General features: G+C 42.0%; 1 protein-coding gene across 2 annotated transcripts in view; it reads left to right on the top strand.

The window, feature by feature from the left end:
* Positions 1-11,499, top strand: part of CLPX (caseinolytic mitochondrial matrix peptidase chaperone subunit X) — a 38,518-nt gene extending 27,019 nt beyond the window's left edge. For both annotated transcript variants that reach the window (XM_001174382.8, XM_009429355.5), the window contains 8 exons: positions 148-324; positions 989-1,153; positions 1,968-2,056; positions 3,039-3,203; positions 6,907-7,206; positions 8,342-8,434; positions 9,431-9,537; positions 11,041-11,499. In XM_001174382.8, coding sequence (XP_001174382.2) covers positions 148-324; positions 989-1,153; positions 1,968-2,056; positions 3,039-3,203; positions 6,907-7,206; positions 8,342-8,434; positions 9,431-9,537; positions 11,041-11,131 — 1,187 coding nt within the window. In that variant the 3' untranslated portion in view covers positions 11,132-11,499. The remainder of the gene's footprint in view (positions 1-147; positions 325-988; positions 1,154-1,967; positions 2,057-3,038; positions 3,204-6,906; positions 7,207-8,341; positions 8,435-9,430; positions 9,538-11,040) is intronic.
* Positions 11,500-27,912: the final 16,413 nt, after the last annotated feature.

Here is a 27,912-nt window from a genome sequence, read left to right as displayed (position 1 = left end):
ATTTTTCTCCTTTGTAGGTAAGACAGAATGTCAAAATACTTAAATTTTTCTATGTCGATATTTAGTTTTAGATAAAAGTTTTTATGGGACATTTTCTTCAAGTAAATTCAAATGAAGCTCAAGTAATTCCTTTGGCATTTTTTTCAGAATTGCTTCAGATTGCTGGAATTAACCCACATGGTAATGCTTTAGGAGCATCAATGCAGCAACAGGTAAATCAACAAATACCTCAGGAAAAACGAGGAGGTGAAGTATTGGATTCTTCTCATGATGACATAAAACTTGAAAAAAGTAATATTTTGCTGCTTGGACCAACTGGGTCAGGTAAATAACTTGCTGAGAAAATTTACTACTCATTTTAAAAATCAGAATATAAATGATTCTATAACCTGTATCTTGCGATTGAAGTATTACGGCTCTTGAGAAGAAAATCTAAGGCCAGTCATCTAGATACACTATCAGTATTCCTGCATAGAATACAAACTGAATTTGAGGCATTGGTGTTGCCCTTCAGGCCAATCCCTAACATCTTCACAGGAATAATAAAATAAAAAACAGCTATATCTAAATAATAATAGATCGGATGTAGTGGCTCACACCTGTAATCCCAGCATTTTGGGAGACAAAGGTGGGAGGATCACTTGAGGCCAAGAGTTTGAGACCAGCCTAGGCAACAGAGCAAGACTCTATCTCTATAAAAAATAAAGTATTAGTTGGGCGTGGTAGCACGTGCCTATAGTCCTGAGGCTGAGGCAGGAGGATCACTTAAGCCCAGGAGATTGAGGCTGGAGTGAGCCATGATCACAGGCTGCACTCCAGCCTGGGTGACAGAGCAAGAACCTGTCTCTAAAAAAAATAATAGCAGAGGAAGGATGTAGCAATTGACAACTTTTTATTATATACTACTAAAATTTATTTTGCATTTTTATTGAAAAATTGTGTGCCAATATATTTTCAGTAAACTTTTAGTGACTGTTTCTATTTGTAGGTAAAACTCTGCTGGCACAAACCCTAGCTAAATGCCTTGATGTCCCTTTTGCTATCTGTGACTGTACAACTTTGACTCAGGCTGGATATGTAGGCGAAGATATTGAATCTGTGATTGCAAAACTACTCCAAGATGCCAATTATAATGTGGAAAAAGCACAACAAGGTATGTTTTCAGCATAGTCTGTCCCCAGATTTAGAATATTGGGGCATCAGTCTAATATTAAGAGACAATATAATTCTTGTTTTGAGTCAAGGACTAAAATTCTGTAATTATATAAAAGTACCTTTGTTACATAATTTCTAGCATACTGATTAAGGGCCACATAGTTTGCTTTGCCTTATTGTCACTAAGCTGGCTGGTAGGATTCAAAACAAGCCAAATTACTGTCCTATTAGATCCTTAATACCATCATTGCTTTTCTTGTTTTAACTCCCCTCAAGACTTCTAATGCTTAGATTAAGACAGGACAGGGCAGGGGCAAGGGAGGAGGGTACCAGATGACTCTAGAAACAGTTTAGCCTGTTGACCTACAGGATGTCATGGATGCTGCGTTGCTCCTTCATTTATCATCTGTTCTTGTTCACGTGAAGAGCATGACAGCTTCCTGTTCAAATTTCTTTTAAGACAAGAATGTAGGCGGGAAAGAGTAAGCTAAAGTTTTGTTAATACTAGCACTGCAGATACCTCCTGCTTCCATACTATAAAGAATTCATATACATTAGTGGGGCAAATCACTGTTGTCAAGGAGATTTTGTTACCATACGTAAATGTTACTCCGTAGAGCAGATTACAAAGCAGTTGTACAAAATGATGGATGGAAGAAATAAAAGTGCATTTTTATAATGTCAAGCTATTGGATATGTTAAGTATGAAAGATCAAATAACTTTGTTCTCTAGCTACCTAAGTATTTTAAAGCTGAGGCTATCTTGTGTATATCTTTTTCGTATTATAAATAGAATCCTCCTTAAATTATAGGAATTGTCTTTCTGGATGAAGTAGATAAGATTGGCAGTGTGCCAGGCATTCATCAATTACGGGATGTAGGTGGAGAAGGCGTTCAGCAAGTAAGCAGTTGAATATTTTGTTCAAGCCCACTAAAAGGAAGGGAATACATCAACCTCCCAAATATTGTACGTTTGGTTTCACATTCAATTAGATTCTGTTTTATTTCTTCCGCCCCCAAACTCCACATATCATTTTGAAGTAGTTTAGATCCTAAAAGAAAGTTGTTGACAATTTGAAATAACAAATTACCTTGTTAGGAAATTTAAAATATTTTGAAGAACAGAAAAAATGAAATTTAATCTTTTTTTTTTATTCCTCAAAGGCCCAGTTAAACATTTCTAGAAGACTTTTGAAGAAAGTTATGATTCTAACTAGACATGAATGAACTATGTACATGCTTCTTATTCCTTCCACTTATTTAGAAGATAGGTATAAAATAATGTTTAATTCCTTGCAGAGCCATAATTGAAGTCACAATGATCTATTGGCCAACTTGACCTTTTAATGATAACTAATTATGACATAAACTATTAAAGGGTGAGGAAAATTGTTTCACTTTTTGACAGAGACATAGGTATAATCACACGTGCTGGAAATTTTTTTTTATAAAAGCATCTCCAAATATAGGTAGTCTCAAAGTTTAATACTGTAAGTGGAATAGAATTTTAATTTATGTGAAAGACATATCTTCAACTATTTTCTAATTTTGAATGTTCCCACCGTGCTTGAACACCATTTTATACAGTCATAATTCTGTGTTTATGTCAGAATTATGTCTTTACTATCAAAAACAACCTCTCAGGTTGACTGTTTTCCTGAATTACAATGCATCAAGTTCTGTAACCATTTCAAATAAATGTATTAATTATTAATGTGATAAATGCATTAGATTTTCTTGTTAGTTATAGGAATGTAGGAGTTTCATTAGGTATTTGCATTGACCATAATCACATATTGTTTTCCCCATTTAATCCTATTGTCTAAATATAATAAATAATGTGCTTATATGGTGATGCTATAAATCATTTGTTCTTTATTTAGGGCTTATTAAAACTACTAGAAGGCACAATAGTCAATGTTCCAGAAAAGAATTCCCGAAAGCTCCGTGGAGAAACAGTTCAAGTTGATACAACAAACATCCTGTTTGTGGCATCTGGTGCTTTCAATGGTTTAGACAGAATCATCAGCAGGAGGAAAAATGAAAAGGTAAGTTTTTCTGAGGGGTTACTAGAAGGATAGAGAGCATTTAAAGGATGTACACTCAGTTTCCATTCTCATATCTGCGGGCTACCAGTCATAGTTTTAATTATAAGAGTTGGGTTTTCTTAGAGCATATCAGAAATATACAGGGAAGGGTGTGGTGACTCAATGCCTGTAATCCCAGTTCTTTGGGAGGCCAAGGCGGGCAGATTGCCTGAGCTCAGGAGTTCAAGACCAGCCTGGCCAACATGAAACCCTGTCTCTACTAAAAATACAAAAAATTAGCCAGGAGTAGTGGTGGGTGCCTGTAATCCCAGCTACTCGGGAGGCTGAGGCAGGAGAATCCCTTGAACCCAGGAGGCGGAGGTTGCAGTGAGCCAAGATCGCGCCACTGCACTCCAGCCTGGGTGATAGAGTGAGACTCTGTCTCAAAAAATAAAAAAACAAAGAAATATACAGTAAGTCCTCACTTAACGTCATCCCATAGATTCTTGGAAACTGCAACTTTAAGCGAAATGACATGTAACAAACTAATTTTCCTCATCAATTTCATAAGGAAATTATGTTGAATAAAATGACATTATTGGAGGACATGTTGTATGTTGTTTCGTTTAAAGTTGCAGTTTCCAAGAACCCATCAACAATGTTAAGTGAGGACTTGGCGTATTTCTATTTTTTTTTAAACTTCAGAGTAGGCTGGGCGCGGTGGCTCACGCTTGTAATCCTAGCACTTTGTGAGGTCGAGGTGGGCAGATCATGAGATCTGGAGATCCAGACCATCTTGGCTAATATGGTGAAACTCTGTCTCCACTAATTAGCCGGGCATGGTGGCAGGCGCCTGTAATCCCAGCTACTCGGGAGGCTGAGGCAGGGGAGTCCGTTGAACCCAGGAGGTGGAGGTTGCAGTGAGCCGAGATTGTGCCACTGAGCCACTGCACTCCAGCCTGGGCAACAGAGCAAGACTCTGTTTTTTAAAAAAAAAAAAAAAAAAAAAGCCAACTTCAGAGTAGTAAATTGAAAGATTTCTAAATATCATCCATATATGGGCTTTTATTTTATTTTATTTTTTTGGAGATGGAGTCTCGCTCTGTCACCAGGTTGGAGTGCAGTGGCACGATCTGGGCTTACTGCAACCTCCGTCTCCTGGGTTCAAGCGATTCTTGTGCCTCCGCTTCATGAGTAGCTGGGATTACAGGCATGCGCCACCACACCCAGCTAATTTTTGTATTTTCAGTAGAGACGAGGTTTCACCATGTTGGCCAGGATGGTCTTGATCTCCTGACCTCGTGATCCGCCCACCTCGGCCTCTCAAAATTCTGGGATTACAGGCATGAGCCACCGCGCCCAGCCTGTATGGGCATTTTAAAAGTGTAACTTGATGAGTTCAACTTAATATTTTATCTAGGGAGTTCATTATTGGAGGTAGTTGCTGCATCAGTACAATTTCTATTCATTCCCCCTGCGCAATTCACTGGTGCCCAATAAAGTTTATCTCCATTGCCCTTGCTCATAGAGTCTGCCATAGATCACTGCTGACATTCACCAATGGAGGGGAGCATTTTGGCAGATACGGGAAGGGTTGTGATACCACCTAGTTTTATAAGTGTTTCTTCTTATAACCCCTGCTTTTAATTGGGACTGGGACTTGTTTCTTCATATCCTTATAGTACATGCCCAGTACTTATTTTTTGATTGAGTACAACAAAAAGCATAGTGTCAGGAAGCCCAGAAAACACCTGTATTTTCCATGGTTTTGTAGTTTGCATAATAGCCACGAGTGATCACTTTTATATTATATAACATTCTATTTGAAATCTTTATGTCATAGATCAGCTGTGTGCTATATTGCTTGCTGTAAGTCTTCTTGGTCTTGAATGTACTAGTTTAAGTAATAGTTTAGTAGTAGTAAAAAATAATAATCATAATCATAATGCTGCTAATGGTGTGGTTGTCCATGGTAGTTCCTTTGCCTAACCCAGGTGAGGAAACACTTTTAAAAATACTAACCGTGCCACGTAATTATTGTTATTCCTCAGTACCAGGCTTTATTCAGCATGGATATGGTTAGATTTTTATTTTTCTGCTAATTTATGCAAAATTTCAATAGCAGCCAAAACATAACTTAATATGAAAATTTGTTTTTTGTGTCATTGAAATACTGCATAAATTAGCCTAACAAATTAGAAAGAAGAAATTATTTCTTTGGGGGTGTGTGTGTGAGAGAGAGAACCTTGTATTTGAAACTCTGTAACTAAAAGCAAAGACCATGTTCTGATATTTATTTATAATTAATACTTCATGTTTCCAAAAAGGATTTGAAGCTAGAAACATGTAGGACAGAAGATTTGAAAGTAATGTCAGAAAAGGAATCAGAAGTACACAGAAGGAAGGTTTCAGTTATTATTCTGATTTATTGAGAATTAGGTCACTCCATTTAGCTGTGAACTTTATTAATGAAAATTAGGGAAGCAATCATGGGCTCTAGTTCTTATTACCTTGACTGAAGCAAGCTCTATATGCCTTCCATATGCTCTAGTTCTTATTACCTGGCCCCACCTCCTAATAATACAGGGTTAGGATGTCAACATACAAATTTGGGGACACTTAAATATTCAGTCCATTGCAGACAGATTTTTTGAGACAGAGTCTTGATTTGTCACCCAGGCCGGAGTGCAGTGGCATGATCTCAGCTCCCTGCATCCTCCGCGACTCTGAGGTTCAAGCAGTCCTCCTGCCTCGGCCTCCCAAGCAGCTGGGATTATAGATGCACACCACCACGCCCAGCTACTTTTTGTATTTTTAGTAGAGACAGGGTTTCACCATGTTGGCCAGGCTGATCTCAAACTCCTGACCTCAACTGATTCACCCGCCTCAGCCTCCCAAAGTGCTGAGATTACAGGCATGAGCCACCAGGTCCAGCCTGCAAACAGATTTTTAGCTTAGGCTATGTTTGCACATTATCATGTACTTCTCTTGTTCTTTTGACAAAAGCTATACGACATGTCAAAATTAAACTTTTTGAGAATTGCCTGGAGTACAGTTCATTTATGTTGACTGAAGCAAGATCCATATGCCTTTATACACCCAACCTTGTTCAGCAAAGTTAGCGTGTTTGTTTTTTTATGTTTTTGAGGACTGTAGCTTTGCAAGAGTTAGCATTCTTGTTTGATGTCATTCTTACATGTTTTTTATAAAATCTAAATTATTCTAATTGTGTGCAGACCAAAATCATGATTTTAGAAGAATCATGATTTAGCAGTGACTTAAGACACTAACAGATAATTTTCTCGTTAGGCTGCTTGTAGCTCCATATTTATAGTTTTTATACCTTTTGGAAACCACACTCATCTAGAAGTTTTGAATAAACCCTGCAACCTTAGTATCTGAGTTCCAAGGGACTCCCTTTGTAGTTCTTACCTACTTTTATTAGAATTCATTCTTTGTGGTTGGTTATTACATAGTGGTTAGGTTCTCAATTCTGAAGGCAGACAGACCTGAGTTCAAATTCTGGCTTTGCCACTTACAGCAATAAGATTTTGGTCAAGATATTAAACTCTCTAAGCCTGTTTTTTTCCTTTGTAAAATGTAAATGATAATAAAACCTTCTTCATAGAGTTGTTACAAAGATCATATGAAATATGTATGAAAAGTACTTAATACACTATCATTTGATTCTACTAATTATAAATATGCATCATTTCTTTGGCAGTATCTTGGATTTGGAACACCATCTAATCTGGGAAAAGGCAGAAGGGCTGCAGCTGCTGCAGACCTTGCTAATCGAAGTGGGGAATCAAATACTCACCAAGACATTGAAGAAAAAGATCGGTTATTGCGTCATGTGGAAGCCAGAGATCTGATTGAGTTTGGCATGATTCCTGAGTTTGTGGGACGGTTGCCTGTGGTGGTTCCATTGCATAGCCTAGATGAGAAAACACTTGTACAAATATTAACTGAGCCACGAAATGCTGTTATTCCTCAGTACCAGGCCTTATTCAGCATGGATAAGGTTAGATTTTTATTTTTTGTACTTAGTTATTTTTTATTTTCTTGCTATTGAAATTCTACATAAATTAACCTAACAACAAAAACAAATTCTGCTCATCTAGAATACCAGCGTATTCCTTACTAAATATGGATCTAGGAATTAAGGAAGGCATATTGTATTATGTTAGAATTTAGGAGTTGTCTTTATTTTTTCTGAATTAAAACCATCATTATAGCCTAAAGCCCAAGAAAAATAATGCCATTAGCTTACCTCAACACCTCCAAGCCAGACATACAGGATTGTCCTTTCAGTCTTGGTATTCTAAATGCTTTTGTTGTGACATACTGTGTATATTTTTATATTATTTTGCCAAAATAGAGTTTTATTAATCCCACATATACTTCTCTGTAGCCAAACACCTAGCCCACATACCCAATTGGATAACAAATGGTTTGGGTTTTGTGAACTTTGTGTCTCTAAATATCAGTCTCTTCTTCTCCGTTGCCACTGCCTCAAGTCAAGCCCCTTTGATATTCACCTTGACCCATGCATTTAGTTCTTAATTGGTCTGCCTGTCTCATGTCTGTCTGTGACTATCACCAAAATATCATTATCTTCCTCTTTACTTCTGGAATGGATCATTGAGAACAGTGCCCAACAAATAGATATTAAGTTCTTAAATATTTATTGAATGATTAAAGATAAGGCTAATGTTTTTACTCCCTTGCTTAAAATCCTCCGGTGGTTCCCTAGTCTTATTTAGATGTCTCCCCCTTTGCTGCTCCCTTAGCTCCATGTACATACACTGGACTATAAATGCTAGTTTGCTAATCTGTCATCTGTCATCACACAATAGACTGTAAGTTGCTTGGCAAAGATGATGTCTATTCATCATTAAATCCCTAGTATGTAACACACAGAGGTTTAGTAAATGTTGAAAAAAATCCTAGGGAGTCCGTGTTAATCTAGAAAACATCTTCAAGCTTCAGAACAAACTTGCAATTCATAATACTGATACTGTCATGGATTGATAGAAACAAGTGCTTCTTGAACGCAGGGTTCCAAAACACCATGAGAAATTGTGCCCTCAATGGTACATTTTCTGGAGGTACAAATTAACAATAAAAGTTATAATTTATTTTTAATGTATTTGTAGTGTGAACTGAATGTTACTGAGGATGCTTTGAAAGCTATAGCCAGATTGGCACTAGAACGAAAAACAGGTGCACGAGGCCTTCGGTCCATAATGGTGAGTTGGCATTATTCTATAAAAACAATTATTTCTTGGTCTGAGTTTTGAGTATATTAAGCTTCCCTGTTTTTCTTTTGGAAAATATGTATATATATTTTGAGACAGAGTCTCAAATAAAGGAGTGCAGTGGTGTGATCTTGGCTCACTGCAATCTCCACTTCCCAGGCTGAGGCTCAAGCGGTCTTCCCACCTTAGCCTCCCAAGTAGCTGGAACTATAGGCAAGAACCACCTCACCTGGCCAATTTTTGTATTTTTAGTGGAGATGGGGTTTCACCATGTTGGCCAGTCTGGTCTCAAACTCCTAACCTCAGGTGATCTGCCTGCCTCAGCCTCCCAAAGTGCTGGGATTACAGGCGTGAGCCACCACGCCTGGCCTGAATTTTTTTTTTTTTTAGTCACAGTAGATTATATTTTGCTTTTTCTCAAAAAGGAACTTCAAGGTGTTTGCAACAAAGGACATAGACATAATATGATTAATGACACAGAAAATTGGGATCGGGCCTGGTAACTCACACCTATAAATCCCAACACTTTGGAAGGCCAAGGCAGGAGGATTGCTTGAGCCCAGGAGTTTGAGACCAGCCTGGGCAACATACACCCTCATCTCTCAAAACAAACAAACAAAAAAAAGAGGCCGGGCATGGTGGCTCATGCCCATAATCCTAGCACTTTGGGAGGCTGAGGCAGGCGGATTGCCTGAGCTCAGGAGTTCAAGACCAGCCTGGACAACATGGCGAAACCCCATCTCTACTAAAAATACAAAAAATTGGCCAGATTTGGTGGCTTACGCCTGTAATCACAGCTATAATCCCAAATATATATATATGTTTATATATATAATCCCATATATATGTTTATATATATATATATATATATTTGTTTTGTTTGTTTCTTTTTCCTTGAGTGAATGGATTCCAATTTGTGATTTATAGAATAAAAGCACTTGTATGTAATCTGTTTTCAATGTGATTCATTACTTTTTATTTCTTTAGGAAAAGCTGTTACTAGAACCAATGTTTGAAGTCCCTAATTCTGATATCGTATGTGTGGAGGTTGACAAAGAAGTAGTAGAAGGAAAAAAGGAACCAGGATACATCCGGTAAAGTGTATTTTCAAGCCAGAACAGATACAAAATTTAAGATGAGCTCCTCATTGCTATGTTTATTGGTTTGTCATTTTAAAATTACATAAAAATTATTATATTTCTAAGGGAAGCAATAATCTCAAGTTTTCTGTAGAAAAATCTAATTTGGGTATTATAAAATAATAGTATTTTGTGAGTCTTTGAAAGTTGATCATCAGGCCGGGTGTGGTGGCTCACACCTGTAATCCCAGCACTTCAGGAGGCCGAGGTGGGCGGATCACGAGGTCAAGAGATAGAGACCATCCTGGCCAACATGGTGAAACTCTGTCTCTACTAAAAATACAAAAATTAGCTGGGCGTGGTGGTGTGTGTCTGTAGTCCCAGCTACTCGGGAGGCTGAGGCAGGAGAATCACTTGAACCTAGGAGGCGGAGGTTGCAATGAGCCAAGATCGCACCACTGCACTCCAGCCTGGGCGACAAAGTGAGACTCAGTCTCAAAAAATATATAAAAAAAGGCAATGGGCTGGATTTGGCTAGCAAGCTACAGTTTCCTAACCCCTGATTTATTCAATAAATGTTTACTATGCAATGCTTGACATTAATGTTACTTACACAAAAGCTAGGTTTCTGTTTAACTCAATCATAAGGTATGTTATGTTTTATGTTTGCTTGTGTTCCAAGATAACTTTAGAGGCAGTTGATGTGTTTTGAACAACCTTAGTTATCCAGAGAGATATAATCTTTTATTTTTATTGTTTAATGACATTGACGTATGGCTTTTAAAGGAATTGTGGTGACCTGAATTATCATTTTTACTAGTTCGAGACAAGACGGATGTGATCAGAAATAGCTTCTTTACCATATACATATGCTAAGTTCCAGCATTTGAGTTGAAATAACAGATGATACTTTCTTCGAGAAGAGGATTTTTTAAGCCTTCACAATTGAAGCCATATTGTCCCTTTTTTTTTTTTTTTTTTTTCAGTAATAAATTTGTCAGGGAAAATGCTGGGAAGTTTATTTGCAACTCTTGGTTGCATAGTCTGTTTCCCATATTACTAAGCAATCTTTTTTTTTTTTTTTTTTGAGACTCAGTCTTGCTCTGTCGCCCAGGCTGGAGTGCAGTGGTATGATTTCGGCTTACTGCAACCTCCACCTCCTGGGTTCAAGCGATTCCCTTGCCTCAGCCTCCTGAGTAGCTGGGACTACAGGTGTGTGCCACCACACCTGGCTAATTTTTGTATTTTTAGTAGAGATGGGGTTTCAACATGTTGGCCAGGCAGGTCTCGAACTCCTGACCTCAAGTGATCAGCCCTCCTCGGCCTTCCAAAGTGCTGGGATTACAGATGTGAGCCACTGTGTCCGGCCTAAGCCGTCTTAATATTAAAAGTGCTCCTAATATTTTCTATTCTCGTGGCTTTCTTAGCTAGGAGAGGTTACTTTGCTGTTTTGATTTTAAAGATCATGTTTACCTCCATTTTTTATTTTAAAAAAACAAACATGGCTTTTCATTGTAGGGCTCCAACAAAAGAATCCTCTGAAGAGGAGTATGACTCTGGAGTTGAAGAAGAAGGATGGCCCCGCCAAGCAGATGCTGCAAACAGCTAAACTGTCATATTGCTGTCTTGTATATACAGCTTTTCCTTCTTTTGTTTAGGATCATAATTGTCTCTACAGTCTGATATTAAAGGCATTGGATCTATCTTGGATATCATACATGGTCAGAGAAGCCTTTAGGAGAAGAATCAGATCATGTATATAATTGTAACATCACATTGATTTTACGGAGGATGTTATATGGACTTTAATGACACAATGTTTAGAGATAAAATGTACATTATTTTGGTTCAGTTTTTTAAAAAAATGCTTTAACAAAATTCTTAGGAATTCTTTTAAGCAATGCAGGTATTGCGATAACTGTAGATTTTACAATAATGTTACTCTACAAATGGGAAAATAAATTCTTTAAAATTGAATATTGAGATACCATTCTTTAGTGTTACCTTTTTTACCCACATGTGTTTCTGAAAATATTGGAATTTTATTCATCTTAAAAATTGGACCAGGTAGGCCGGGCGTGGTGGCTCACGCCTGTAATCCCAGCACTTTGGGAGGCCGAGGCGGGTGGATCACGAGGTCAGGAGTTCAAGACCAGCCTGGCCAAGATGGTGAAACCCCATCTCTACTAAAAATATGAAAAATTAGCTGGGTGCCGTGGCAGGCGCCTGTAATCCCAGCTACTTGGGAGGCTGAGGCAGGAGAATCGCTTGAACTCGGAGGGCAGAGGTTACAGTGAGCTGAGATCGTGCCACTGCACTCCAGCCTGGGCGACAAAGTGAGACTCCGTCTCAGGGCGAAAACAAAAAATTGGACCAGGTAGTTTTGAAGTAGTTAAACATTTCATTGAAAAATACCCTGAAGAACTATATTTTGATAATTGGTTTAGCTGTATTCCTAGTCTTATCTGCTAATGCATGACACTAACTTCCCAATTGGTTCTGTAAAAAAGGCCATTTTCTTACCAAGTTGTCTGATTTATTTACCATCTTTTTTTTTTTTTTTTTAATTGAGCGGAGTCTCATGCTGTCCCAAGCTGAAGTGCAGTGGTGCGATCTTGGCTCACTGCAACCTCCGCCTCCCAGGTTCAAGCAATTTTCCTGCCTCAGCCTTCCGAGTAGCTGGGATTATAGGCACGCACCACCACACCTGGCTAATTTTTGTATTTTTAGTAGAGACAGGGTTTCACCCTGTTGGTCAGGCTAGTCTGTAACTCCTGACCTTGTGATCTGCTGGCCTCAGCCTCCCAAAGTGCTGGGATTGCAGGCGTAAGCCACCACACCCGGCCTTATTTACCATCTTTAATCCATTTTAGTACTATGGGTGAGTACATGGAATTGAAGTCTGGCTTAAATCTTCAGAAAGTTATATATCTATTTTATTTTATTTTTTTGAGACAGAGTCTCGCTGTGTCACCCAGGCTGGAGTGCAGTGGCACAATCTTGGCTCACTGCAACCTCTGAGTCCCAGGTTCAAGCGATACTCATGCCTCAGCCTCCGGAGTAGCTGGGACTACAGGCGTGCACCACCACACCTGGCTAATTTTTTGTATTTTTAGTAGAGACGGGGTTTCGCCATGTTGCCCAGGCTGGTCTCTCCTGAGCTCAGGCAATCGGCCACCTTGGCCTCTGAAAGTGCTAGAATTACAGGCATGAGCCACCGCATCCAGCCAGAAAGATACATATCTAATTCTAGAAATAGCATGCAGTATCAGTCATAGTAACAGCCATGTGCTGACCTAAATAAAATTTCTTGATATTGTGTATTTAACCTGAAGTATTGAGGTAGTTTTTTTGTTTTGTTTTTTGGTGCTGAACATTTCGGTCTAATTCTTTGGCTTCTTAGAACATTAAAAAAAATATATGTTTTGCTATCAGCCAAAGTAAATGTGTTCACACTAACATATAAGTTACTAACCTTCATTATACAGCAAAGCTAAAAAGTGGTGGGATATTTGGGGTCTTAATGAAAATTGTATCATTTAATTCCATAAATATTAAAATATTTGGGTACCTTTTAAGCTTTTTTTCTTCTATAATGGTGGTACAAGTTCTATATTCATTCAGTTTAATCTCATTTGAAATTGTTTAAATCAGAGTACATGTAAATATTTGTGGTTTTTTTTTTTTTTTTTTTTGGTTTATAGACTCGAGCTTTCCTTTTACACAGTTTTTTTTAGGGAAAAACTGAAGCTATTAGGAAATTCTAAATCTTGTTGATGAAGAGCTGGGCTTTCTATGATATAATTAATAAAAGGGATGTATGGTATTTATGGCTGGGTAGGACCAGAAATGCACTTTGTATTACAGAGTGTTAAGGCTGGTTGCTATAGTATGGAACAGAAACACCTCTCCTTGGTCTCCCTAGTAATGGTTCAAGTTCTTCCCAGGAAGTCTTACATATTATAACTTTGTTCATTATCTTTCCCTTATAGCATCATTTTCCTTTTTGTAGAGTGGAAATCAGACTAGCTGCTAAACATATTAAGGGTAATCCTCCAGAAATGGACTGGTGAGGCATTTTAGTCACAACAACTTACATTTGGCTTTGGAAGTTGTTAACAAAGCATAGTCGATGTTTTTAAATCAAACATAATTTGTATCTTGGAACTTACATTTTGACATTTGAATAAAACAAAAAGACTAAATGAAAGCCAACGTGGTGGTGTGTCCATACAGCAATGGTGCAGGAGCACTCTGCATTGACAACAACAAGCACAGCCAAACAGTGCCATTTTTAAAAGGGCACAGATGTCATATGAGCTGCTTCATTCTAGGGATTGGTTAATCCTTGGCACTTCCATATCAGATAAATTCTAGCTGTAGATTCCACAGACAATGTCTGTTAAACATTTATCAAAAATCCTTACTTAAATGTCCCGCTTGACACTAGGGACACAGACCAAGTTTTTCAGGAATCTTACTAGTCATGTAGGGGAAACAAATACAAACTAAAGTGTATTTTAATAGTGGAAGTGAGATAGGTACCAGGTGTGGTGACATAGAAAGTGATGGCCTAGATAAGTCTGGAAGAACAAGTAGAAATTTGCCAGAAAAGAATAATGAGAACTAAATCAAAATCTCAGAAGTGTAAAACAACAACTAGGAAGCTGTAGGAGGTAAGAAATAAGCAACAACTGTAACTTCTTGTTAATACTCTGAAATGACCATTTAATATTCTCCTCTCCATCTAGCTAAGGACCTTGCTTCACATTTCATTGAAAAACCATTGATGGAATTCATCATCCCACCATCTATAAATCTATCTACTCCATCACTCAACCTTTCTCTCTAGTTACAACTGAAGTATCCCTCCTACAAAACTCAGTCACTCCACACATGCTCTGGGTCTCATCATCCCCTCTCATTTCTCAAGGCCTTTAATTCTTTTGATCATGTCTCTACTATAGTATCTGTGTCCTTCCTTCTGAATTATTCCCAGTGGCATCCAAACACTGCTTAGTATTTCCTGTCCTATAGCAAATCTCCCAAGCTTATTTACGTATCTTTCCAACTACACCATAAGTTCCACAAAGATGGTGACCCAGCCTGTTTTGTTAACTATAACCAGCACCTACCATAGTGCTACATACATCTGGTACCCCATACATTTTTAAAGAAATAATGGAATGGCCAGGCATGGTGGCTCATGCCTGTAATCCCAGCACTTTGGGAGGACGAGGTGGGTGGATCACCTGAGGTCAGGAGTTTGAGACCAGCCTGGCCAAACGTGATGAAACCCCATCTCTACTAAAAGTACAAAAATTAGCCGGGCGTGGTGGGGGGCACCTGTAATCCTAGCTACTCAGGAGGCTGAGGACAGAGGATCACTTGAGTCTGGGAGGTGGAGGTTGCAGTGAGTTGAGATCACGCCACTGCACTCCAGCCTGGGTGACAAGAGCAAGACTCTGTTTCAAAAAAACAAAAAAGAATGGAATGTCTTGTATGCCAGGTTAAATTGTAAGTTTTTACAGAAGGTAGTGAGGGGTTATTGAAAGTTTTAGCAGGGGAGTTGAACATGATCAGATGTCCGTTTTAAATTGTTGGGGGCAGGCTCAGGAAAATGAATGGAAGGAAACATGACTGGAGGCCTACTTAAAAACATTTCTTCAGCACTTGCCCTTCTATCTCCTAGTTCAACAATTTCCTCCACTTTTTCAGGTTAGTTCTCATCAGCATACAAACAAAACAACTTCCTTGAACCCACATCCTCTCCACCTGTTGCCCAGCTGCTTCTCTTCTGCAGCACAACTAAAAGTTGGTCTTGCATTTTTCCAATTCCCTTCCGGGATTTGACTCTTCTTTTTAAGAGATGGGAGCGGGGAGGGTGCGGTCTCACTCGCCCAGGCTGGAGTGCAGTTGGCACTATCATGGATCACAACATCCTTGAACTCCTGGGCTCAAGCCATCCTCCCACATTGGCCTCCCAAAGTGTTGGGATTACAGGCATGAGCCACCGTACCTGGCTCCAGGCTTTGACTCATAAATGAGAAGCTGTCAGAAGGTTTTGCACAAAGAAGTGATACTTGGTTACAGTGTGAGAGAACAAGAAGAGGACAAGGAAAAGATAATGGCTTGGGCTAAAGTAGTGGAAGTGGAAGAAGTGAATGGGTAGGTATTTTTGCAAAACTGATTAAAAGTGTTATCCTGTGTTCAGTGGGGAAACTCGTTATTATAAAAATGTCTATTATCCTTAAATTTATAAATTTAATAGTCCAATAAAATGCCAATATTTTATGATATATATATATATATTTGAGACGGAGTCTTGCTCTGTTGCCCAGGCTGGAGTGCAGTGGCACGATCTCAGCTCACTGCAAGCTCCACCTCCCAGGTTCACGCCATTCTCCTGCCTCAGCCTCCTGAGTAGCTGGGACTACAGACGCCCGCCACCACGCCCGTATAATTTTTTTTTTTTTTTTTTTTTTTTTGTATTTTTAGTAGAGACTGGGTTTCACCGTGTTAGCCAGGATGGTCTCAATCTCCTGACCTTGTGATCCACCCGCCTCAGCCTCCCAAAGTGTTGGGATTACAGGCGTGAGCCACCATGCCCGGCAAGTAATATATACTTTTTATAAATTACAAATAATAAAATTATAAATTATTTTATAAATAATATATATAAGACGCCAAAATTTTACATTGAAGTCAGGCAAGCTGATTCTCAAGTTCATATGGAAGAATGGTGAACAAGCAAAGTGAAAAAGTACACTTACATAGTGCTTAATGTAACAACTCCGAGGTGGATACTACAATCAAGTCTTCTCATAAAGAAACTGAAGCCCAGAGGGGTTAAGTAGCTTCCCCAAGCTCACACAAAGTAACAGAGCCAGGATTTAACCCCAGGTAGACCGGTTCCAGAATCCTACATGTAACAAGAAAGAGGAGGGACTGCCTCTACTACCTTTTTTTTTAAATTTAATTTATTTTATTTAATTTATACCGGGATACATATGCAGAACGTGGAGGTTACATAGGTATACATGTGCCATGGTGGTTTGCTGCACCCATCATCTAGGTTTTAAGCCCTGCATGCATTAGGTATTTGTCCTAATGCTATCCCTCTCGTTGCCTCCTCTACTAGCTATATTTAAAATACAAAGCTTTATAACTAGGTGTGGTGACTCACGCCTGTAATCCCAGCAATTTGGGAGGCCGAGGCAGGAGGACTGCTTGAGCCCAAGAGTTTGAGACCAGCCTGGGCAACATGGTGAGATCCTGTCTCTACAAAAAATTTAAAAAATTAGCCGGGCATGGTGGCATGCACCTGTAGTCCCAGCTACTTGGGAGGCTGAGGTGGGAGGACCCCTTGAGCCCAGAAGGCCACAGTGAGCTGGATCATACCACTGCACTCCAGCTTGGGCAACAGGGCTGGACCCTGTCTCAAAATGTGTGTGTGTTTTTGTTTTTGTTGTTGTTGTTGTTGTTGTTTGAGACGGAATTTAGCTCTTGTTGCCCAGGCTGGAGTGCAATGACCCGATCTCAGCTCACTGCAACCTCCGCCTCCCGGGTTCAAGTGATTCTCCTGCCTCAGCCTTCCGAGTAGCTGGGATTACAGGCGTGGGCACACCCAGCTAATTTTGTTTAGTAGAGACGGGGTTTCTCCATATTGGTCAGACTGGTTTCGAACTCCTGACCTCAGGTGATCCACCCGCCTCAGCCTCCCAAAGGGCTGGGATTACAGGCATGAGCCATCGCGTCCGGCCGTGTGTGTGTATTTTTAGAGCTTTAAAAATTTAAGTTTGTACCAGTGCATGAATGGACAAATAGAAAAGAATGGGCCAGGTGCAGTGGCTCATGCCTGTAACCCCAGCACTTTGGGAGGCTGAGGCAGGTGGATTGATTGAGCCCACGAGTTCCAGTTCAGCCTGGGCAACATGGCAAAACACCATCTCTATAGAAAATAAAAATTAGCCAGGTGTGGTGGCTCACTCACACCTGTATTCCCAGCTACACGGAAAGCTGAGGTGACAGAATCACCTGAGCGCAGGGAGGTCGTGATCGTGACACTGCACTCCAGCCTGGGTGACAGAGTGAGACCCTATATATTCTCCTGAGGCAGGAGAATTGCTTGAACCCGGGAGGTGAAGGTTGCAGTGAGCCTAGATCACAGCACTGCACTCCAGCCTGGGCGATAAGCCAAGACTCTGTCTTAAAAAAAAAATTTTTTTTTAAGATAAAAATTAAAGCCTTTGGCTGGGCACGGTGGCTCACGCCTGTAATCCCAGCACTTTGGGAGGCCAAGGCGGGTGGATCACAAGGTCAGGAGATCGAGACCATCCTGGCCAGCATAGTGAAACCCCATCTCTACTAAAAATACAAAAAAAATTAGCCGGGCGTGGCGGCGCGGAGGCAGAAGAATGGCTGGAACCCGGGAGGCGGAGGTTGCAGTGAGCCGAGATTGCACCATTACACTCCAGCCTGGGCAACAGAGCGAGACTCCGTCTCAACAAAACACAAACAAACAAAAAGCCTTTAAATATTATGTAGAGCCAGGCGTGGCGGCTCACGCCTGTAATCCCAGCACTTTGGGAGGCCTAGGTGGGCGCATCACTTGAGGTCGGGAATTCCAGACCAGCCTGACCAACATGGAGAAACCCCGTCTCTACTAAAAATACAAAATTAGCCAGGCATGGTGGTGCATGCCTGTAATCCCAGCTACTCAGGAGGCTGAGGCAGGAGAATCGCTTGAACCCAGGAGGCAGAGGCTGTGGTAAGCCGAGATTGTGCCATTGCATTCCAGCCTGGGCAACAAGAGTGAAACTCTGTCTCAAAAAAATAAATAAGTAAGTAAATAAATAAATATTATGTAGAATCACAGTAAGTTTCTGAGAAGTTTGATCGGTCCCTTGGGGAGTGGGGCCAGGCTCTCTGGTTCTTCTTGGTATGACCCAAGAGGTCATCCTCCTTGAAGATAAGGAAACAACTCACCTTGCCATCTTCAGCTCCTTGTCATAGAAAGTGCTTAATAAATGACGAAAATATGAAATGGGGCATGTCCATCATCTAATTACTTTGCTCAGAGTAACAGTGCTCAGAAAAGTGAAGATCTAAGTGTGATGTTGCAGCAATTAGACATCCGTAAGAAAAAAGAGCCTAACTGAAGATGGATCGTAAGCCAGGCATGGTGTCAAATGCCTGTAGTCCTGCCTACTTCAGAGGCTGAGGCAAGAAGGTCCCTTGAGCCCAGGAATTCAAGTCCAGCCTGGGCAACATAGTGAGACCTGGCCTCTTATTTAAAAAAAAAAAAAAAAAAAAAAAAAAAAAAAAAAAAAAAGGATGACAGACTTCAATGTAAACCTACAAATGGCCTCGTGCGGTGGCATGTGCCTGTAATCCTAGCACATTGGGAGGCCGAGGCAGGTGGATCACTTGAGGCCAGGAGTTCGAGACCTGCCTGACCAACATGGGGAAACCCCGTCTCTACTAAAAAATACAAAAATTAGCCAGGTGTGATGGTGCATGCCTGTAATCCCAGTTACTCTACTCGGGAGGTTGAGGCCTGAGAATCTCTTGAGTCAGGGAGGCAGAGGCTGCAGTAAGCCAAGATGGCGCCTGGGCGACAGAGCCAGACCCAGTCTTAAAAAGTCCGGGCATGGTGGTTCATGCCTGTAATCCCAGCACTTTGGGAGGCCGAGGCAGGCGGATCACCTGAGGTCGGGAGCTCGAGACCAGCCTGACCAATATGATGAAACCCCATCTCTACTAAAAATACAAAAATTAGCCGGGCATGGTGGCATGTGCCTGTAATCCCAGCTACTCGGGAGGCTGAGACAGGAGAATCGCTTGAACCCGGGAGGCAGAGGTTGCAGTGAGCAGAGATCGCTCCATTGCACTCCAGCCTGGACAACAAGAGCGAAACTGTCTCAAAACAAAAGTGGCCGGGCGCGGTGGCTCATACGTGTAATCCCAGCACTTTGGGAGGCCGAGGTGGGTGGGTCATTTGAGGTCAGGAGTTGCAGACCAGCCTGGCCAACATGGTGAAACCCCACCTCTACTAAAAATACAAAAATTAGAGGCCAGGTGTGGTGGCTCACACCTAATCCCAGCACTTTGGGAGGCCAAGGCGGGCGGATCACCTGTGGTCAGGAGTTCGAGACCAGCCTGACCGATATGGTGAAACCCCGTCTCTACTAAAAATACAAAAATTAGCCGGGTGTGGTGGAGGGCGCCTGTAGTCCCAGCTACTCAGGAGGCTGAGACAGGAGAATTGCTTGAACCCAGGAGGCAGAGGTTGCAGTGAGCCAAGATTGTGCCACTGCACTCCAGCCTGGGAGACAGAGCAAGACTCTGTCTCAAAAAAAAAAAAAAAAAAAATTAGGCAGGCGTGGTGGCAGGTGCCTGCAGTCCCAGCTACTCAGGAGGCTGAGGCAGGAGAATCGCTTGAACCTGGGAGGTGAAGGTTGCAGTGAGTCAAGATCGCACCACTGCACTCCAGCCTGGGAGACACAGCAAGACTGTCTCAAAAAAGAAAAAAAAAGTAAACCTACAAAACTTAGAAAAAAACACAGGAGAAAATCTTCAGGATCTAAGGATAAGCATCGAGTTCTTGGACTTGACACCAAAAGCACAATCCAGAAAGGGAAAACTGATAAATTGGACTTCATCAAAATTAAGAACTTTTGCTATGCCAAAAGAAAAACCCTGGCCAGGTGCAGTAGCTCATGCCTGTATTCCTGGCCTTTGGGAGGGAAAGGTGGGAGAATAGCTTGAGGCCAGGAGTTTGAGATCAGCCTGGGCAAGACCCCCATCTCTACCAAAATTTTTAAAAATTAGCAGGGTATGGTGGTGTCTGCCTGCAGTCCTACCTACCCTAGAAGCTAAGGCGGGGGCCGGGCGCAGTGGCTCACACCTGTAATCCCAGCATTTTGTGAGGCCAAGGCAGGGGGATCACCTGAGGTCAGTAGTTGGAGACCAGCCTGATCAACACGGTAAAACCCCATCTCTACTAAAAATACAAAATTAGCCTGGCATGGTGGCGCATGCCTGTAATCCCAGCTACTCAGGAGGCTGAGACAGGAGAATCGCTTGAACCCAGGAGGCAGAGTTTGCAGTGAGCCAAGATCACACCACTGTACTCCAACCTGGGTGACAAAGCAAGGCTCCGTCTCCAAAAATAAAATAAAATAAAATAATAAAAATTATAAAAGTAGAGGATAGATTCATGGCTAAGGAGAAGATGGGTTAAGGAAGAGAACTGAATGTGGCTATAAAAGGGCAAATAAGGAATACTGGTAGTGATGGACATGTTTTGTATCAATGTCAATATCCTGACTTTGATAATGTAATAGGACTGCCAGGTTTGTATGCCAGCTACACAGCAATAGACATCTGACATACACTGACAACTGGGTTTGTACTGGAGAGTTTAATTTTTTTCCTTTTTTAAAAATTAAAAATAATTTGCAACACACAACTTTGCTCATGTAGTGAAGAGTTTAATAATCTCAAGATGCCAAACAAGGAAGCAGGAGGAATTCTCAAGCTTGAAATCTGTTTCCTCATAGGGTTCTGGGCAAGGATTTTTAAGGGGATTGTGGAGGGTGAGGGACTAGAAAATTTGGGGTCATCGATTGGTTGGGTAAAGTGGATGATATGGTTTTGCTCTGTCTCCATCCAAATCTCATCTTGAATTATAATAGACCCCATATGTCAAGAGAGGAACCTGGTAAGAGGTGATTGGATCATGGGGGCAGTTTCCTGCATGCTGTTCTGATAGTGAATTCTCACGAGATTTGATGGTTTAAAAGTGTTTGGCAGTTCCCCTCCTTGCCCACCCTCTCTCCTGCCACCTTGTGAAGAAGGTGCTTGCTTCTCTTTTGCCTTCTGCCATGATTATAAGTTTCCTGAGGCCTCCCCAGTCATGCAGAACTGTGAGTCAATTAAACCTCTTTATAAGTTACCCAGTCTCCAGTAGTTCTTTATAGCAGTGTGAAAATGAACTAATAGGCCAGGGGCAGTGGTTCGTGCCTGTAATCCCAGCACTTTGGGAGGCCGAGGTGGGTGATCACCTGAGGTCAGGAGTTTGCAACCAGCCTGGCCAACATGGTGAAACCCCATCTTTACTAAAAATACAAAAATTAGTCACACATGGTTGGCGGGCACATGTAATCCCAGCTACTTGGGAGGCTGAGGCAGGAGAATTGCTTGAACCTGGGAGGCAGAGGTTGCAGTGAGCCAAGACTACACCATTGCACTCCAGCCTGGGCAACGAGAGTGAAATTCCATCTCAAAAAAAAAAAAAAAAGAAAAAAGAAAATGAACTAATACAGGGGTTAAAATCAGGATGTGGAAATTATTCTTTCATTAGTCAGCTTTTTGCTGGGTCCTTCGGACTAGCTGGCATGGTAATTTTGTTGGTATATAGAATCTAAAGGAGATGCTTAATGGAAAAATGTATCTAACAATGTCTTAGATTTTATCTATAGAACAGGAAAAGAAAAAAGACTTTTGTGACAAGAGCTAGTTATCCTTGGGTAGTAAGAGTAGTGACCAACTACAAGGAACTGGGACAGAAGGCAAGCCGACTTAATGATTGTTGTTGATTGTGCTATAAGCCTACTTAGATTTTATTTTGCCTCCTATTGATTTTATAAACCATTGCAGGTGAGCAGTGACTATCTGAGGCCAGTATCAGTGTGGGCAGTAAGAAGAATTTACCAAGACAGTTGTAGGTAAAGAAAGGCAGATTTATGAAAGAAAGTATGAAAATACATTGCAAGAGTGCAAGGGGCTGGTTAGCAAGAGAGGAGCTAACTGTGAGGAGACAAAGGCTTGCTGGGGATTTTATAGAATGGTGCTTGTGCTGTGTGCTGAAGAGGGCTTTGTGCAGTACTGATTACTGCAACCAAGGTTGCAGTTAGCTAACTTGCATTTTTCTATAAGCCAAGGGTCTGGTGATAGCTGGGCACGGGAAGATTGTGAGATATGAGTGCAGGAGGGCTATGTGTCCTGAACCATGAAGAAAGGCAGACTTGTAGCTTATCTGCCTTTCCTTTTTGCTCTCCCTCAGTCCTGCCAGCCCCACTCCTTTTCCCTAAACTCCACATAAAGTTTTTTTAGGGATGGTTTTATGACAGGAAAATATCTTGGGCCCCTAAGATCACTAAGGAAAACTCCGGCTGGAAACTGCTTAGGGCAAACCTGCCTCCATTCTATTCAAAGTCAATTATCTGCTCACTGAGATAGATGCACATCTGATTTGCCTCCTTTGGAAAGGCTAATCAGAAATTCAACAGAATGTAACCATTTGTGTATCACCTGTGACCTGGAAGCGCCCTCCCCGCTTCAAGTCTTCCTGCCTTTGCTTCAAGTTGTCCCACCTTTCCAGACTGAACCAATGTACTTACAAATACTAACTGATGTCTCATGTCTCCCTAAATGTATAAAACCAAGCTGTGCCCTGACCGCCTTGGACACGTCATCAGGACTTCCTGAGGCTGTGTCACAGGTGCGTCCTCAACCTTTTTTTTTTTTTTTCCCTCCCTGAGAGGAGTCTTGCTCTGTTGCCCAGGCTGGCGTGCAGTGGTGTGATCTTGGCTCACTACAACATCCACCTCCCGGGTTCAAGCAATTTTCCTGCCTCAGCCTCCTGAGTAGCTGGGATTGCAGGTGTATGCAACCACAGCTGGCTAATTTTTGTATTTTTTTTTTTTTTTTTTAGTAGAGATGAGGTTTCACCATGTTGGCCAGGGTGGTCTCAAACTCCTGACCTCATGATCCACCTGCTTCAGCCTCCCAAAGTGCTGGGATTACAGCCACCACACCTGGCCAGCAAAATAAACTTTCTAAATTAACTGAGCCCTGTCTCAAATTTGGGGGGTTTACAGTTTCAATATTGTTACTGGAAAGGGGTCCCAATCCAGATCCCAAGAGAGGGTGATATGATTTGGCTCTGTGTCCCCACCCAAATCTCATCTTGAATTGTACTCCTGTAATTCCCATGTGTTGTGGGAGGGACCCAATGGGAAATAACTGAATCATGGGGGTGGTTGCCCCCATACTGTTCTCATGGTAGTGAATAAGCCTTATGAGATATGATAGTTTTATAAAGAGGAGTTTCCCTCCACAAGCTCTCTTTCTGCCTGCTGCCATCCATGTAAGATGTGACTTGCTCCTCCTTGCCTTCCGCCATGATTGTGAGGCCTCCTCAGCCATGTGGAACTGTAAGTCCATTAAACCACTTTCTTTTGTAAATTGCCCAGTCTTGAATATGTCTTTATCAGCAGCGTGGAAACAGACTAATACAGTAAATTGGTACCCGTAGAGTGGGGTACTGTTTAAAAGATACCCAAAAATGTGGAAGCAACTTTGAAACTGGGTAACAGGCAGAGGTTAACAGTTTAGAGGGCTCAGAAGACAGGAAAATGTGGGAAAGTTTGGAACTCCCTAGAGACTTGTTGAACGGCTTTGACCAAAATGCTGATAATGATATGGACAATGAAATCCAGGCTGAGGTGGTCTCAGATGGAGATGAGAAACTCATTAGGAACTGGTGCAAGGGGGACTCTTGTTATGTTTTAGCAAAGAGACTGGCAGCATTTTGCTTCTGCCTTAGAGATTTGTGGAACTTTGAACTTAGGAGAGATGACTTAGGGTATCTGGCAGAAGAAATTTTTAAGCAGCAAAGCATTCAATAAGTGACTTGGGTGCTGTTAAAGGCATCAAGTTTTAAAAGGGAAATAGAAGATAAAAGTTCAAAAAATGTGCAGCCTGACAATGCAATAGAAAAGAAAATCCCATTTTCGGAGGAGAAATTCAAGCCAGCTGCAGAAATTTGCATAAGTAACGAGGAGTTGAATGTTAATCTCCAAGACAATAGGGAAAATGTCTCCAGGGCATGTCAGAGATCTTTGCGGCAGCCCCTCCCAACACAGGCCCAGAGGCCTAGGAGGAAAAAATGGTTTCATGAGCCAGGCCCAGGGTCCCGCTGCTGTGTGCAGTCTAGGGACTTGGTGCCCTGTGTCCCAGCCACTCCAGTCGTGACTAAAAGGGGCCAAGGCACAGCTTGGGCTGTGGCTTCAGAGGGTGCAAGCCCCAAGCCTTCTCAGCTTCCACATGGTGTTGAGCCTGCGGGTGCGCAAAAGTCAAGAATTGAGGTCTGGGGCTGGGTGCACTGGCTCACGCCTGTAATCCCAGCATTCCAAATGATTGTGAGGTCTCCCTAGCCATGTGGAACTGTAAATCCATTAAACCTTTTTCCTGTATAAATTACCCAGTCTCAGATATGTCTTTATTAGCAGCATGAAAACAGACTAATACAGAGGGTCCTTGGATCTTGTGCAAGAAAGATTTCAGGGCAAGTCCACAGTGCAAAGCAAAAGCAAGTTTATTAAGAAAGTAAAGTGGTGAAAGAATATCTACTCCATAGACAGTAGGGCGTTCCTGAAAGTAAGAGGAGGAACGTGTCCACCCTAGGTAGAATGCTTGCTTATATATAGGATAAAAAAAGATCATGGGGAGATGTGCTCTGCCACAAGGGTTTGTGATAAAGGATTAATTTTTTAAATTACTATATTTTACAAAAATCAACATTATTATCTTTAAAGCAAAATTAGGAATGCTTCTATTCTCAAAATATCGGGATCTCAGGACACTCCTAAGTACGGGTCTGTTTAGTAAATGTTATTAGTCTGTTCCCTTAACCATAAACATCTAGAGGCTAGGAATACCTAACTTCCTGGGAATGCAGCCAAGCAAGTCCCAGCTTCACTTTTCCTAGCCCTCACTCAAGATGGAGTCACTCTGGTTCAAATGCCTCTGACAATACTGTACTACAGTTTTACAAGATGTTACCCTTAGGGGAAACTGGGTAAAGGGTACACAGAATCTCCCTGTATTACTACTTCTCATATTCCATATGAATCTACAATTGTCTCAAAATTGTTTAATTTTAAAAATCTAATCAGGTGGCACAGGCTTCTCTTTACCTCTTGTTTAAAACCAATAGTTTCCCACCGGTCACAGTGGCTCACACCTGTAATCCCAGCACTTTGGGAGGCTGAGGCAGGCAGATCACCTGAGATCAGGAGTTCGAGACCAACCTCAACAGGGAGAAACCACGTCTCTATTAAAAATACAAAATTAGTCGGGCATGGTGGTGTGTGCCTGTAATCCCAGCTACTCAGGAGTCTGAGGCAGGAGAATTGCTTGAACCTGGGAGGTGGCGGTTGTGGTTAGCCGAGATTGCACCATTGCACTCCAGCCTGGGCAACAAGAGTGAGACTTGGTCTCAAAACAACAACAACAACAACAACAAAATAGTTTCCCATTGTTCATAAGATATGAGACCCCAGACATTAGGACTTCACTTCACCAGGATCACCAGACTCCTCTCAGAGCTCCATCCATAACAGGCATTCTTTTTTTTTTTTTGGAGACAAGGTCTCACTCTGTCTCCCAGACTGGAGTTCAGTGGTGTGATCTCGGCTCACTGCAACCTCCACGTCCTGGGTTAAAGCAATTCTCCTGCCTCAGCCTCCCCAGTAGCTGGGATTACGGGCACGCACCACCACACCTGGCTAATTTTTGTGTTTTAGTAGAGACAGGAATTCACCATATTGCCCAGGCTGGCCTTGAACTCCTGAGCTCAGGCAATCCACCCGCCTCGGCCTCCCAAAGTGCTGGGATTACAGGCCAAAATAGGCATTCTATCAGGCTTCCCACTAGACATAGTCCTGTAACCTAAGGCAGGTCCAGTTCCCTGCAGCTTGCAAATTCAAATAACAAGTAAGAGAATGGTAAAAAGAAAGTGACTGCCATGGGCACGGTGGCTCACGCCTGTAATCCCAACATGATCCGAGGCAGGCGGATCATGAGGTCAGGAGATCGAGACCATCCTGGCTAACATGGTGAAACCCCATCTCTACTAAAAATACAAAAAAATTAGCCAGGCATGGTGGTGGGCACCTGTAATCCCAGCTACTCGGGAGGCTGAGGCAGAAGAATGGCATGAACCCAGGAGGCAGAGCTTACAATGAGCCAAGATCACGCCACTGCACTCCAGCCTGGGCGACACAGGGAGACTCTGTCTCAAAAAAAAAAAAAAAAGAAAGAAAGTGGCCAGGTGTGGTGGTTCACACCTGTAACCCCAGCACTTTGGGAGGCCAAGGTGGATGGATCACCTGATGTAAGGAGTTTACGACCAGCCTAGCCAGCATTGTGAAACCCCCTCTCTACTAAAAACACAAAAATTAGCCAGGCGTGGCAGCAGGGGCCTGTAATCCCAGCAACTGACTAGGGACGCTGAGGCACCAAGAATAACTTGAACCTGGAATGCAGCGGTTGCAGTGAGTGGAGAGCACGTCACTGCACTCCAGCCTGGGTGACAGAGGGACTCTGTCTCAAAAAAAGTGGGGGGGCGCGGGACTTGGTTGACCTGGATGGCATGCAAGGGGTGGGGAGGGACCCAGGAGGTGCTGGGTCTATGGGACTTGCTCCTATGTATCCATCAGTGATCTGGTTGGCGCCATGGAGGCTGGGGCGAAGGCGGAGGGGGGGTGGGGGGTAGGGGGGAGCTAGGTTGTAAATTGACAGTTGTCCCCAGGCAATCCCCTGGTATGGGAAAGTTCCAGAGGTCCCTGGTTTAAGCTTCGGTCCTTGGAACTAATAAGTGAACACATAATTAGATAAGCTTACAGTGTAGAGAGTGTCTGGTGGAGAGAAGGTAAAGGTTAATTGGATTTTTTTTTTTTTGACAGGTGTCATTCTGTCGCCCAGGGTGGAGTGCAGTGGCGTTATCGTGGCTCATTGCAGTCTTTACCTCCCAGGGCTCAGGTGATCCTCCCACCTCAGCCTCCCCAATGGCTGGGACTACAGGCCGATCTCGCCTGCCTCGGCCTCCCAAAGTGCTGGGATTACAGACGTGAGCCACAGCGCCCACCCTATAATTGCATTCCTAAAGAGCTAAATAGGAGGTGGGGTGAAAGGAGAAAAGTAAAAATAATTCATTTTTCTAAGAAAATGGGTAGTTGGTCACACTCCTATTTACTAGGGCCTTTGCACATGTTCTCATCTGCACTGTGCTTCCCTCTCTTTTTCTATTTAACTATTTATCTTCCAGATCTCAGCTGCAGCCGCAGTTTCTTAGGATAACATTCTCCAACTTCTCGAAGATACTCACCATGATTAATTGATTAGTGTGTTATACTAGGCAGGTAGTTCCACGAAGAGAAGCTCTGTATCTCTCAGTCTCACTGTATGCGGAGTGGGTAGCTCTGCACCTAGGATGCTCAATAAGAACGGTATTTATGAACTGAACGACAGAAGGTTGAACGACTGTCCACTTATGCACTGAGCCTTCCGGAGGGACGAGTCTACAGGGGTCGCGCGTCG

The sequence above is a fragment of the Pan troglodytes genome, chromosome 16, assembly GCF_028858775.2.
Source record: "Pan troglodytes isolate AG18354 chromosome 16, NHGRI_mPanTro3-v2.0_pri, whole genome shotgun sequence".
Taxonomy (NCBI): Eukaryota; Metazoa; Chordata; class Mammalia; order Primates; family Hominidae; genus Pan; species Pan troglodytes.
The sequence above is the reverse complement of the archived record's forward strand: the minus strand, read 5'-3'. Positions and strand labels throughout refer to the sequence as shown.